Source organism: Lactuca virosa, chromosome 9 (assembly GCF_052849685.1).
Source record: "Lactuca virosa cultivar CGN04683 chromosome 9, Lactuca_virosa_CGN04683_v6, whole genome shotgun sequence".
NCBI lineage: Eukaryota > Viridiplantae > Streptophyta > Magnoliopsida > Asterales > Asteraceae > Lactuca > Lactuca virosa.
In genome coordinates this window covers 209245850-209259307 of record NC_136434.1, presented here as the reverse complement: position 1 = coordinate 209259307, position 13458 = coordinate 209245850, and the positions used below count along the sequence as shown (strand labels likewise).

The 13458-nt window shown below is 33.4% G+C and overlaps 1 protein-coding gene across 2 annotated transcripts; it reads left to right on the top strand.

The window, feature by feature from the left end:
- Positions 1-1352: 1352 nt before the first annotated feature.
- On the top strand, positions 1353-5175 carry LOC145135639 (basic helix-loop-helix (bHLH) DNA-binding superfamily protein). Of its 2 annotated transcripts, XM_079069891.1 has the most exons (7): positions 1354-1831; positions 2145-2760; positions 3025-3087; positions 3468-3533; positions 4520-4585; positions 4716-4784; positions 4850-5175. In XM_079069891.1, the coding sequence occupies exons 1-7, from the start codon at positions 1587-1589 to the stop codon at positions 4991-4993; spliced, it is 1269 nt and encodes a 422-aa protein (XP_078926017.1). In that variant the 5' UTR covers positions 1354-1586; the 3' UTR covers positions 4994-5175. The 2 variants fall into 2 exon arrangements, with proteins under 2 accessions (XP_078926018.1, XP_078926017.1); XM_079069892.1 differs by lacking the exon at positions 3025-3087 and having other exon boundaries at positions 1353-1831.
- Positions 5176-13458: the final 8283 nt, after the last annotated feature.

The following is a 13458-nucleotide window of genomic DNA, read 5'->3' as shown; positions in this document are numbered from 1 at the left end:
GGAATTAATCGTGACGATCGACATGGGGATTGTAGTTATTGTCAGTGCAGGTCAACCGATGATTTGGGTTATCGTTTGCTACGAAAAGTTTATATTTAAGCCTTATGTGTTCTAGAGGAGGAGAGATATGTTGTTCATCAGTCAATAGCTAGAATCAATGGAAGGTGTTTTCCGCATCAGTTTATGCCCTAAGAGGTAGAGTACAGCGTGCTGTGAAGGGTTTCTCGTCTTACAACGAGGAGTAATATTGGATCCAGCAACCGCCGTTGTCACTAGTATGCTGTCAGTTGTATTTTGATATCCTTTGGATTCTTTTGATGTTGGTACTGGTTGGATTGGTTTGAACTTGTGAACAAGTTATTTGATAAGATTAGTGGTTGTTGGTAAGACTAGTGATATTAGGATGTGTTCGTCGGAGTTGCTAATGCATCAGTATAAGGTTCTTGATGTTTTGAGAAGGGGGAGACTTTATGCCAAATTCTGTAAATGCGAGTTTTGGTTGCACGATGTTCGGTTCTTAGGATACGTTGTCTACTAAAATGGTATCTCGATCGATCCGGCTAAGATCGAAGTGGTGGTACAATGGGAGGTTCTGAGGTCTCCATTTGAGATTTGAAGTTTACTTGGGTTGACTAGTTATTATTTGAAGGTTTATCTTTTTCGTTTCACGTACTCTAAAAATCAAGGATGGTATGTAACGGTTGGACCGATTCAGCCTCCGATAATGGTGAACAACAATAGGTGGTAGTTCGAACCCTAAGTAGGGAGAGAACTAAATATTTTAATTAGAGGTTCATGGAGCAGTTCAAATTTTTGGTTACTGTGTCACATGTCAGAAGAATCTACGACTCGAACACGCGGGGCTATTGGTTCATACAAATTGTCATGGGTAGGGAAGGGTGGCAGTCTATCGTCGAAGTGCTCGTGACTAGTTAGACTCAGGAATGAATACGATTTATTAATGATTAAATTGTTTTCATAACAATATGTAATATCTATCAAAAAATAATATGTAAAATGAAAGATCATACATGTAATATCATTTATATTAAATAATATAAATAATTAAAATAAAAAATAATATATAAACTAAAACACCATACATATAAATTTTGTTTAATATATGAATTATTTATATTAACAAACACAATTAAAGGATCATAATCGAAAACAATATATAACAAACGACCATAAATATAAAATTTATCTAAATTGTGATGGGTTTAGTTCGTAACGATGATGTCTGTAGTTATGATGAGTTTATAATTTAGTCAATTAGGTCAAATTAACATCATCCACACTACAGTAATATAAAATAAATTAAACCAAATGAAGATGATCAATTGAATTCGTTTTTCAACAAGAATTCTATGTTGTCTACTCAATCGATCTCAAGTGAAGACCAAAAAGCAACGATATTCTGCCATTGAGGTCACTTCGTTCTTTTGTTTACCCCACGTCAACCCCCACCCTTGCCTATACTCTCTTAATTTTTCTGCAACCACATATAAATACCACAATCACAAACACCCTTATCATTTGCTTTCAAAAGGTATCTCATAACACCGATTGAAGCTACAATCGCTATGGCGGATAAGTGGTGGGATTCATCTTTAAGAACCACAAATTCATTGGATTCAGTTTCTGTCAGCAACCCCATTAACGTCTTCCAAGATACTGATACTCCCAGCACAACCGCCATGCCCAGCCTCACAGCCACCGCCAAAGCCACTTCCAGTACAGCCACCAGTACCACAAGCTTACACATGATGGGGTTGAGACTTTCTTCACAATCACCTCCACAGTCGTTGGATTGGAATCAAGCTTTACTGTATGTCCACTAACGTTTCTTGATAACTTTCTTTTTCCTTTTTTCATTATTAATCTTGAATTTTATTCTTTTTTCATCCACCAAGTTCAAGGAATATATATATATATATATATATATATATATATATATATATATATATATATATATATATATATAGAGAGAGAGAGAGAGAGAGAGAGAGAGAGATTTGTTAAATAAATAACCAAATTATACGAACTAATAATAAAATCATATCAAAATAACCCATATGTGTTTATGTATATATGCTAATTAATTACATGTTACAAATATTTACTTTTGTGTAAAATTGTAGTCGGGGAGATGAGAAGAGCGAAAACAGTTTTCAGAATCTACTTCAAGATCAAGATCATAGCTTGCGATCGAATACAACAAATTTTCAGCTAGAAAGTAACCAATGGAGATCAGATAAGATGTATGCATCTAGTTCACAAGATTCCTCGTCGGATTTGAAGCAATTTAACGCGCGTATGTCTCACTTGGAACAACCAATGCAAGAGAGTGATAATGAAAGCATAATTACATGTCAGGGATTAAATTCAAGCTTCCAAAACATGGATTTATATGGAAGCCCTTCTACAATGATGCAAAATTTATTCGGTTCAGATAGCAATCAACAACAAGATTCGAGTTATGATCAAAACCAAGGAATGAATTATTCTATGTATCAATCAAACTATGACGACATGAACAAGCATGTTGGTGGTGTGGGTGGTGGCATTGGTGAGGAGTTTGCAGTAAATTCATCTAAAAAAGTGCAGTTAGCCGAAATGGGTGCCAACCAACTGCACTTCTCTAACAACACAAGATTTTGGAATGTTGCTGAAACCGGTGTGAGCAATATACGGGCGAGCTTCTTTCCATCTTTCCAAATGCAATTACCTTTATCAACCATAGAGGATAAACCAAAGGTAACAAAATATCATGAAAAGCTAGGGTTTCGCTCAAGCCTTGGGTCGGTTTTAGTATAAGGCACCTAGTGGCACGTGCAACCCTCACTTTTTCACACGCAGTGTAAAATTTTTCGAACATTTTTTTTTCTACTATCGTACAATCTCTGACTTTTTTCATGACACTTTTATTATTAAATCTTGCGTCCACCCCTGCTAAAGCCCTAGTTTTTTCATAGTCAAATTACTTATTTTTGCTAAAATTCCGATTAATATGCGCAACAGATTACCGAACCGTCGACCAAAAGACCAAAAAATGATCACCAATCCCCTTTACCATCCTTTAAGGTACACATTTATTAATTGTATACAACTTCATTACAAGCTTTTGATTTTTATGTTACTAGAATAGGTTAGAATAAACCATGTGCTTTACCTGATGCAAGAAATAAAAGTTTAGTACTAGCAATCACTCTTATTTAGAACTGGGGTATTTTATTAAATAACAATTGCCACAAAACTACAAGAATATCGAATATGTGAAACCGGGCTACAAACAACAGTCCGCACGTACATTTAAGACTTTAGAAATTTTTGTGTCTTGTCGTTATTTTAACAATTGAAATAATTATTTGATAATACAAAACAGATTTTTTTAAACGTTTACAATTTTAGTTATTTATTAACATATCGACACCTATGAAAATATTGTCTTTTGGATTTTTCAGGTGAAAAAGGAGAAGATGGGGGACAGAATCACTGCACTCCAACAATTAGTTTCACCTTTTGGAAAAGTATATGATTGATTCTTTGAATTTCCCCGCACACACACAAAATAAAATTATATATATATATATATATATATATATATATATATATATATATATATTCATATATGTGCATATATGCAAATTTTTGTTTCTTTCAAAAATTTTTAAACCAAAGAGATTCTAATAACAACATTTAATAGAATCAAAATCATAAAACACAATATATATATATATATATATATATATATATATGTCAATGCATGCACATTTAGATGTGCATATACATTTAAAAAAAAAGTTAGTTAAAGCTTTTTTTATAGACTTGATCTCTTTTAGTCGCAACATGTTTAATATAATAATGGTGTTGGTTTTAAAAATGATAAGCAACTTAGTCGTTTCGGGTTCTACCAAATCTTTTGTTTCTCAAAACAAAATGGTGTTGGTTTTCTCTCTTTTATATATATATATATATATATATATATATATATATATATATATATATATATATATATATATATATATATATATGAATATTTCTAAAAAAATAGTTAAATAATTTCTTTGAGCTTAGATATGACTTAAACGCAACATTTGAAGAGTAATGCTGGTTTTTGTTTTGAAAAATGACGAACGGATTAAAAATTATCGAGTTCTCGCAAATCTTTTACTAACATGATAGATACTAACATCAAAGCAATTAAAAAGCTAAACATTAAACACACATAATTTCTATATATATATATATATATATATATATATATATATATATATATATATATATATATATATAAAAGGAACTATCATGACATTTAAAACTTTATAGAATTATCGCATCATGATTATTCATTTGGTACGGTACTACCAACCAAACATATTTGTTACCAACATTGTTGGTTAGGTTGGTAATTTGTTGGTTGGTTTTTAATTGTACATATTTGTCATTCCTAATACATACATATACATATATTCATTATTCTACAAATGTTATTAAAATATTTTGCTTGTATCAGACAGATACGGCATCTGTGTTATCTGAAGCTATTGAATACATCAGATTCTTACATGAACAAGTTAGTGTAAGTATATAAAACTTCATTGTTCTTGTTTTTTGATAATTATTTAGAAAAATCTTCAATAAATACCATTATAATAATTAAAATGTAATAGAAGAAACAAATATGGAGCTAAAGTTTTCTTGATATCCAGGTTCTAAGTACTCCATATATGAAAAATGGAGTGTCCACCATACAACATCAACCACAAAAACTACAACAGGTACTCATGAATTCAAGTTCATTTAGCTATCAATTTAATAAATTGAAATTCTGGTAACCATGTAGACATCAGAAAAATCATCAGATGGACCAAGACATGACCTAAGACGTCGTGGGCTTTGTTTGGTGCCAGTTTCAAGCACGTTTCCGGTAACACACGAAACAACAGTTGATTTCTGGACACCAACATTTGGAGGGAGTTTCCGATGAGAGAACTCAATAATGACATGAAGTTAAAGTATATGAATAATGAGAAACAACAATAGAGCTCGTGGGAGATAAATGTAGGAAGGTAAAAGAAGAAGAAAATGGCACGGATATTTGATGTTGAGGCAAAATGATGTATATTTGGCCAATATATTTTTAATAGAATACGAGTCTTGTTTTAATAATAGTAGCCTAGTAGCCTTCATTATCATTATTAGTTAGTTAATTAAAGTTTTATATATATATATATATATATATATATATATATATATATATATATATATATATATATATATATATATCCCTATTCTAATAAATGAATAGTTTTAATCTCCTTTTGCCAAGTGTCACTCTAATACAACTTCTCATTAATATTATGCAATGTGTCATGTAGAAATATTAGGCAATTCATTTCAAAATTCAAATTTACATTTTCTAATTATATATTAAATTTGAAGTTATAATAACTTTTAAATTTTGATATATCTATTAATTAACAATTTATTTAAAATGACTTATTTAAAATAATTGATTAATAATTATAAAATTTTATTATAAAAATTTAATTAATTTTATAACCATGGTTCTCACGAGTTATAAACTAATATATATATATATATATATATATATATATATATATATATATATATATATATATATATATATATATATATTCTAATAAAAAAAGTAGTTTTTTATGTTATGTGTCACTTTCTCATGCACTTGAACACATGACATTTTCTGGATTTTTTGATTTATTTAATATTCTACTTGTCATTTCGTAATTAATCATATAATAGTAATAGTAATAAATAATAAATTTAATTAATTTTTTCATTCCATTAGTAATTTTATAATTTTAAAAAAATATATGATGTCTTGTCTTTTCTGTTGTTGATATCACGTCATTCATCATTTCCATAAAATCAGCATCCTCTTAAGTAATCACAATCATTCAAGAAACTAAAATCATAGAGAATCTCTCCAATCATTTCTCCTCACAACCCTCAAATTAAATTCAAATATCAAACGGAAATCCCCTAAATCTCAAAATATATCTCTTCAATCCACCATTTCGCCTCCATCGTCGCAACAATCCCACATTATCCTCATAAAAAAAACCTAAAATCTTTTTAATAAAAAAGTTGAAAGGTCTGATGTGATGAACCGAAGCTCTTATCCGCTCTTGCACGCGCCATGTTTTGATTTTAGGGTTTTCTACTTCTTAGATAACAAGCACATGTAATAATTTCTCTCTTATTTTCCAATGTTTTATTAGTTTTTTTTTCTTAAATCGTCTTTTCTAATATGCCAATCGATTTTTACCGTCTCCGATGACTATGAGTTGTCGTCAAAAACCATTCATATGCCATTACCAAGTATGATACAAAGGCATGATGTTGTTACCGCACGGGGAGAGAACAAACAATTAGCGGTCACTAAATTGGATATGTATCGGTTGATTTTATTTGTTTTTTGAAAGATCCATCACTTAGTAAACATCAACATGTCATCAGACTAGAAAAGTTCTCACGTTGATCATAATTTTATTATTTTTTTAATATTTTGTAGTTTTTTTGTAGTCTTTTTCATTAATCAATGTATCAATTGATCCAAACTTTAATTTAATCTAATTTCAGTGTTGGAATGGATGTTAGAAGTTGAAATCAACATGTTGTCAATGGAAGGATCATATAATCCTTCTTTGGGATACCTATAATTTTTCTTTGGTAATCTTCTTCTTCATTCTTCCATGACCTACATTTTTTATCCTTTCGCATCTTAACTGTACTTAAGGACTAATTGTTTGGTATATGTTTTTATAGGTAATTGATTCATCAAAAAATTTAAAGAAATTTGTTTCAGGTTAAAAGGTCTATCTGATGTTGGAAAAGAACTCTTTATACAGGTTCATAAAACTATTTTGTTATATGCGGTGCTTGAAAAAACAAAAATATGTAATTATTTAGAATTAATTCATTGTTTGTGTAATCGCAGGTTCAAGAAGCTACACATGGAAGTGTTTTTAAGATTGTCTCATAGGCAATTAGGTTTAATGGGCATCGATCAGAGCTTCACAAAAGGATGCTTTCAAAAACCTATACATGATCTGTCAAAAACTTGTACACGATCTGGTTCAAACCTTCTTCTTCTTCTTCTTCTAATTTTTTGGATTTTCTCTTCATGTCTTCAAACCTGCCCATGCCCTTATTGATTCAGCCCATGTTCTTTTATGTTTTTATTAAGAAGCACATTTTGTTGATTGTTTGTATGATCCAAAGTATAAAGTCAAGTCAGAGACTAGAGATAGTTTGAAAAATATAGTTTGGAACTATACTTTTAAGTTGAAGTCTTAACTAAAATTTCAAACTGGATATTATCTTCAAATATAATTTCACTTGAATGAATTGTTTGAGCTAGAATCCCAAATTGATAACTTTTAAACTCAACCCGGAGGGGCTATTTATTACAAATAGGAAAGCAATGCCACCAAGATTGGTAATATGGCAATAAATAGTTAAATTTATATTAATCATCTATGACAATTTCATAATTTAATGAATAATTAGAGGCTCATTTAGACTAAATTTTATAATTCTTGAGTCAATTTTAGTTGATTGAATGATATGTTGTATCTCGGTTCGTGCTTGTTATGCTAAGATAATCATATGAAAGAGTTTTAGTGACCAAGACCAAATTACTTAATCACTATGTAATCTTGATTTTTGGTTTTATTCACGTTGAATAACCCCATTATGGTTTTTTAATATTTTGTAACACCCGGTTCTAGTTATGGTATTATTTTCGAGTATGTATGGTAATCTTCTTTGGAATCCACGACGTGGTGAAGCCTCACCACGACGTGGCAATGAGTTTTGGGCCGTGGAGTTTAATGAACCACCACGACATGGTGATTCCGCCACGACATGGTGGTTGCTGTTGGGGAAAACCCTAAAGTTTAAGGGCTAAGCCCTATTTAAAGATCCTTAGCCCCCTTCTAGCCTCCTCCCATCATCCTCCATCTCTTTAAATCGTCCCTTGCAAACCCTAGAGCCATTTTGTGATTTTTAGCCTTAAAAGTGTGAGTTTTTGGGTGCTTATGAAGGAAAATGTGGTGGAAGGCCTCATTGGGAGTCCAAGGCAAAGAAGATCCATGAGTTTACCTTCCACTAGCATCTCAAGTAGGTATAAAGTCTTCATCTTGATGAGTTTATGATTAGATCTATTGATTTTTCCCTTTCTTTCTCTATGTCTTGTTGCCTTGGGTGGTTGAACTTCATAAAGCTTGCAACTTTTTGAGTCTCCAGGCAATTTGAAGCATTTGGCTCTTCGGATCTAGTCTAGAATTGAGTTTTGAGGGCCATGCATGGGATCTTGGCCTTTTTTTCCCTATTTGACCTAATAAGAGTTTATGACATGCATTGGACATGCATGTCTGAAAAGCACCCGACTTTTATGGTGTGCTTCGGGTTTGAGACTCTCTTGTAGCTTTTGGTCAAGTAACCCCATGGATTGGATGATTATTGATGAAGCCATGAAGTGTTTTGGACCTTAAAAGTCGACATCTATGCATTTTGGAGGGTTCTATTGAATAAAGTTGGAAACTTTATCCATATAGACCCTATTTTAGACCAGATCTGAGTTGGAAACCTATTGGAATCGAATGAAGTGGCTGAATGCAGTAAGCTGCTGAAAACCCTTTAACCACGACATGCAAGGCCACCACAACGTGGTGGCGGGGTGATTCGCGACTGCTTCGTCATATCCGACACCACGACGTGGTACAAGGGTACCACGACGTGGAAGTCAAGTCAAGTTGACTTTTGTTGACCTTTTGACCGTTTGGCTAAGTTTGACCTTAAAGGTATTTTAGGTATTGTGGGGTTTTGATGGAAATTGGTCTCTTGGTGGTTGTAGGCATTGAGTAGAGAACTGAGATTCGGAGTTGGGCCTTATCAGTTATGTGCAGTTTGTGAGGTGAGTTTTCCTCGCTATATTTGCAGGTCGAAGGCACCAATGTCGGCCCACCGGATTGATATCATGTCATGCATGTTATTGCACTGTTATGATATGTTAGATCGATATCCTGGTATATCGGATGATGCTATGCTTAGTGATCTGTTAGATCTGGTTGACTGGTTGTAGACTGTTATATGATTATCTGTTATATGTGCACATGTTTGTTCGGTGGCTGAGGCTTCACTGCTTTGTGCGTAAGCCAACATGCATGGGGTATTCCAACCCGATGGTTGATTGGACCCATAGTATGTTGGCATTCCAACCCGATGGTTGAGGGGCCGGGGTATTCCAACCCGATGGTTGATTGGACTCATAGTATGTTGGTATTCCAACCTGATGGTTGAGGGGCCTAGGGTATTCCAACCCGATGGTTGATTAGACCCATAGTATGTTGGCATTCCAACCCGATGGTTGAGGGGCCTATGGTATTCCAACCTGATGGTTGATTGGACCTATAGTATGTTAGCATTCCAACCCGATGTTGAGGGGCCTGGCGTATTCCAACTCGATGGTTGATTAGACCCATAGTATATTGGCATTCCAACCCGGTGGTTAAGGGACTGGGGTATTCCAACCTGATGGTTGATTGGACCTATAGTATGTTGTTATTTGTGATATGTGTTATTTGTTATGTGTTGGTACTTTGGGGAAACTCACTAAGCTTTGTGCTAACAATTTAAGTTTATTGTTTCAGGTGCTTCAGATGATTATGGCAAGGCGAAGGCGTGACCGTACATGTCACAACTAGGAATTCTAATGCTTTGTAAACATTGAACAAGGATAACATTGTAACTAAAAACTTGAAAGCAATGTATGATGCTTATTCAATGACAACCAAATTCCATCAAACACTCTATTTAAAACACTCAAATAGTCAACAAAAGGTTGGAAACCCTAGAAATTCCGGTTTAAGTCCATTATGGACTAGGATTTCTTTATTGGGCCTAATGGGCCAATAAACCCCCAATGTGACTATCTTGGGCTTAGAACTCTTAAATGGGCTCTAATTGGACCCACTATCATAAGACTTAACCTTTTTGGGCTTTATAAGTCTAAAATGGACTAGTTACCTTTAATGGGCCTTATTGGGCCATAACAATCCAATAAGCCCTAAAAAGCCACAAATCCATTCTTGCATGCACATTTGGGCCGTAACCCACTCCAAAGGCTCAAATGGGCCAAAAGCTATTAAATTGGGCTCCATATTTTGGACTCTAACACCAAGGCCCAAATCTTTTCTTCTCCCTCTCTCTCTCTCTCGGCCCAAGTTAAACAAAACAAAAAAAATAGGAAAAGAAGGGATAAGGGAGGGTTGACTTTCCATGGTGCCACTTCATAATTATCCATGGGATATCCATGCATCAAGTCACATACTTCCATGCATCCATCATATCACCTCTCTTTCTTCTCTTTCTATTACTCTCGACCGAGAGTATCAACACACACACACACACACACACACTTATTTCACTTCTAAATCCTCTCAAGAACTCACAACAACTTCTTCACTTCTCCTTCAAAATTTTCGAGAGTTAGGGCTCTTCAAGGAGGTTATTCCATAATAATCATCATCATTGGTAAGTTATTGGTTAGATCCATAACCTAGTCTCTTTATTTCATCGAAACTTCTTCCTAACTCACACCATTTTCGTGATCTACTTCTTAGAAACTTCTTAAGTTCGAAATCAACCCAAGAAAGCTTGTTGGGGCCGAAAAATAGAATCAAACTCTTCCCTTTATTCTTCAAATCGAAAACAACAAGCAAAGGTGAGTTCATACCCCTCTATTTTCGGTTTTCACAAGTTTTATGGGGGAGAATACAATTAAAATGTGTAGATCTATGTGTATGTGTATGTTATGTGTGATTTCATGTGTTTATGTGGTAAATATGTAACAAAAAGAAAGAAATCTCGAGATCTATGGCACAAGAAGGAAAATAAACATGATCTAAGATGTATTACACTAAACAAGTCAAGAAAAATTACCCTCTAAGGTTATAATAAACATATTGCAACATAAAACTCATTTTTGGACTATATTTGTCAAATAAACAAAAGTTGGGTTAAAAATGGTCATTCACGGTTTTCTTAAGGACCAAAAGAGTCAAAACAGTTAAAATAAATGTTTTTATGAATATTATGCTCTTTAAGGGACTAGAAATGTGATTTGTAGCCTAATGAGCCAAATTTTGGGCTTTTCGGCCCATAGGTCCAAAATATGCGAAAAATGTGATTTTCAAGGGGTTGAAATGGTAAATTTCTCAAAACAGGGGGTAAAAGGGTAAACAAAACTATTTCAGGGGTTAAAATGATTTTTTTTCCAAAAAGGATCAAAGAAGTAAAGTTTTTGGAAATTGGGTCAAAATTGTAAAAGTTGCGAAAAGTTTGGACTTTAACTGCAAAACTCTTTGCGGAAAGGGCTGAAACTGCCAAAGAGTAAATTTTGAGCTAAAAACATTACTTAAACAAGTCTACGGGCCAAAGATGTCAAGAAAAATGGTTCAAGGACCTAAAATGTCATGTTTTTATAAAAAGGGCAAAAATTGCCAACTTTACAAAAATAAGGGTTTGAATAGGTCAAACTAATGTTTTTGGTCAATTATGTTGATAATAAAAATTCGGTCAAAATATGCAAAACTTTATAACTTATGGGTTGTAAATAGAAAAATAGCTATTTTTACAAATCTATAAATCGCTATAAAACAAATTCGTGAATTATACGACACATCGATTAAATAACTCGCAACATTAATTCTATATAAAACAAGTAAACGTTCAAGTGGTTGGGCTTGAGAGATTCTAAACATTCTTAATGGGCCTTCGTGACTCATTAACATGGCTTTTAGGCCCAACATAAATAATACATGTTATTGGGCCTCCTGTGACCCAATTACATGCTTAATGGACCCTCAATGGTTTTTACATGCTATTGGGCCTCAGTGGCCCATTATGCATTACTAGTAAGGTCCAAGTAAATTATATGCGAAAGGGGCCAATACGCTTTTCGTATACTCGACAGCCTTATATAACATACGAAATTAGTAGGGCTTAGTAGTCTTCTTCTCCTCGTCTGTTAGGCTTACCTTCTTTTCGTATAAAATAAAATTCGATCATTAATCAAGGTTAATCAAACTCATGTGGATTGAGTGAGTAATAACGGGTGACACCAATAAGTGTCGGTCGTAGTCTGTAGTTGTAATCAAAGTCTCCTGGAGGGAGAGCGAGAGTTTGTGTATAGATCTATACGAGGGTGACTCCCCCACACCTAAGCTGTTCACTACAGTTAGACTCGGCCAGTCTAGGGTGACAAAGTCTTCAGATCAAAAGTCTTAAGACTGACGAACTAGTCATTATCATGCATGGTTATAACGAATCACGTAGAAATCCGACATCATTAATCAGGGGAAATCATTAATCAAGGGAAATCATTAATCAAAGGAAGATCATTAATCAATGGAAATCATATTCATTCGATGTAACGATTCAATAAAGCAAAACAATCATAACTTTTATTCGGAAGACATCAGGTTTTCTAGGGAAATAAATCTTACTCACTTGTACTTTCAAACATTATAATGCAAAACTTCTCATTTATTCATGTTTTGAAATCATTCACGCATATACTTACAGGATCATCACAATATTTTTCAAGAAAGTTTTATTACAGAAAATATCGAATTTTCTGGGTTTTACCAATGACATAAACTACTTTACCTCAAACACACTTATGAACTCACCAACATTATATATGTTGACCGTTTTCAAAATAAGTTGTATTCTCAGGTAATCATTAGACAAGGAGGCATCCGGTGTGTTGAAAGTCTTCTTTTGTAGTAGCTAATCACCAAACACTTTATATTTTGAAATCATGTAATGTAACCCTTGTACTCGATGTAAACAATGCCAGTTGTACTATGTAATGGTTGGTGATGCATGTTTTATGTTTCATATATATTAATTGTGATGATATTTCAATTTAAGTCACGCGAGCCCTCGAACGTTTCCGCCGTCTGGTTCGGGGGTGTGACAGTACACATCCTTGGTTTTACTACTGATTGAATCTTGGGAGACTCCGATTTTAAATAATGTTTTGGGTACAATGATTTTGTAGACACTCTATTATTAAAAAGGTTTGTTTTGAAAAGTTTAACTTTGTTGAAAATTTTGGGATGTTACAAGTTGGTATCAGAGCCTTTGTTTGAGTGAATTGGACGAACATTCGTTTGAATCCAGTCTCAAACTAAGGAAAAAAATGATTTTCAAGGTAAGGGTTTTAAAAATAATTTTCAAAGTTGCTTTAAAAATAACCAAAAGTGGATGCGGTGTGTACGATCAGCCGGAGCCAGTAAGTAGACCCCAAATTACCACACTGTTACTTGATATTATGATATGTTAGAATAGCATGCTAGTGATAGGCTAGGGATCTTCAAGAAATGCATTATAGAATTG

Bases quoted from the DNA above. Each gene is read 5' to 3' on its own strand.
- LOC145135639 (XM_079069891.1), top strand. From the start codon at position 1,587: ATGGCGGATAAGTGGTGGGATTCATCTTTAAGAACCACAAATTCATTG. The intron at 2,761-3,024 runs GTAACAAAATAT...TATGCGCAACAG, and splicing joins CCATAGAGGATAAACCAAAG to ATTACCGAACCGTCGACCAA. The intron at 4,586-4,715 runs GTAAGTATATAA...CTTGATATCCAG, and splicing joins TCTTACATGAACAAGTTAGT to GTTCTAAGTACTCCATATAT.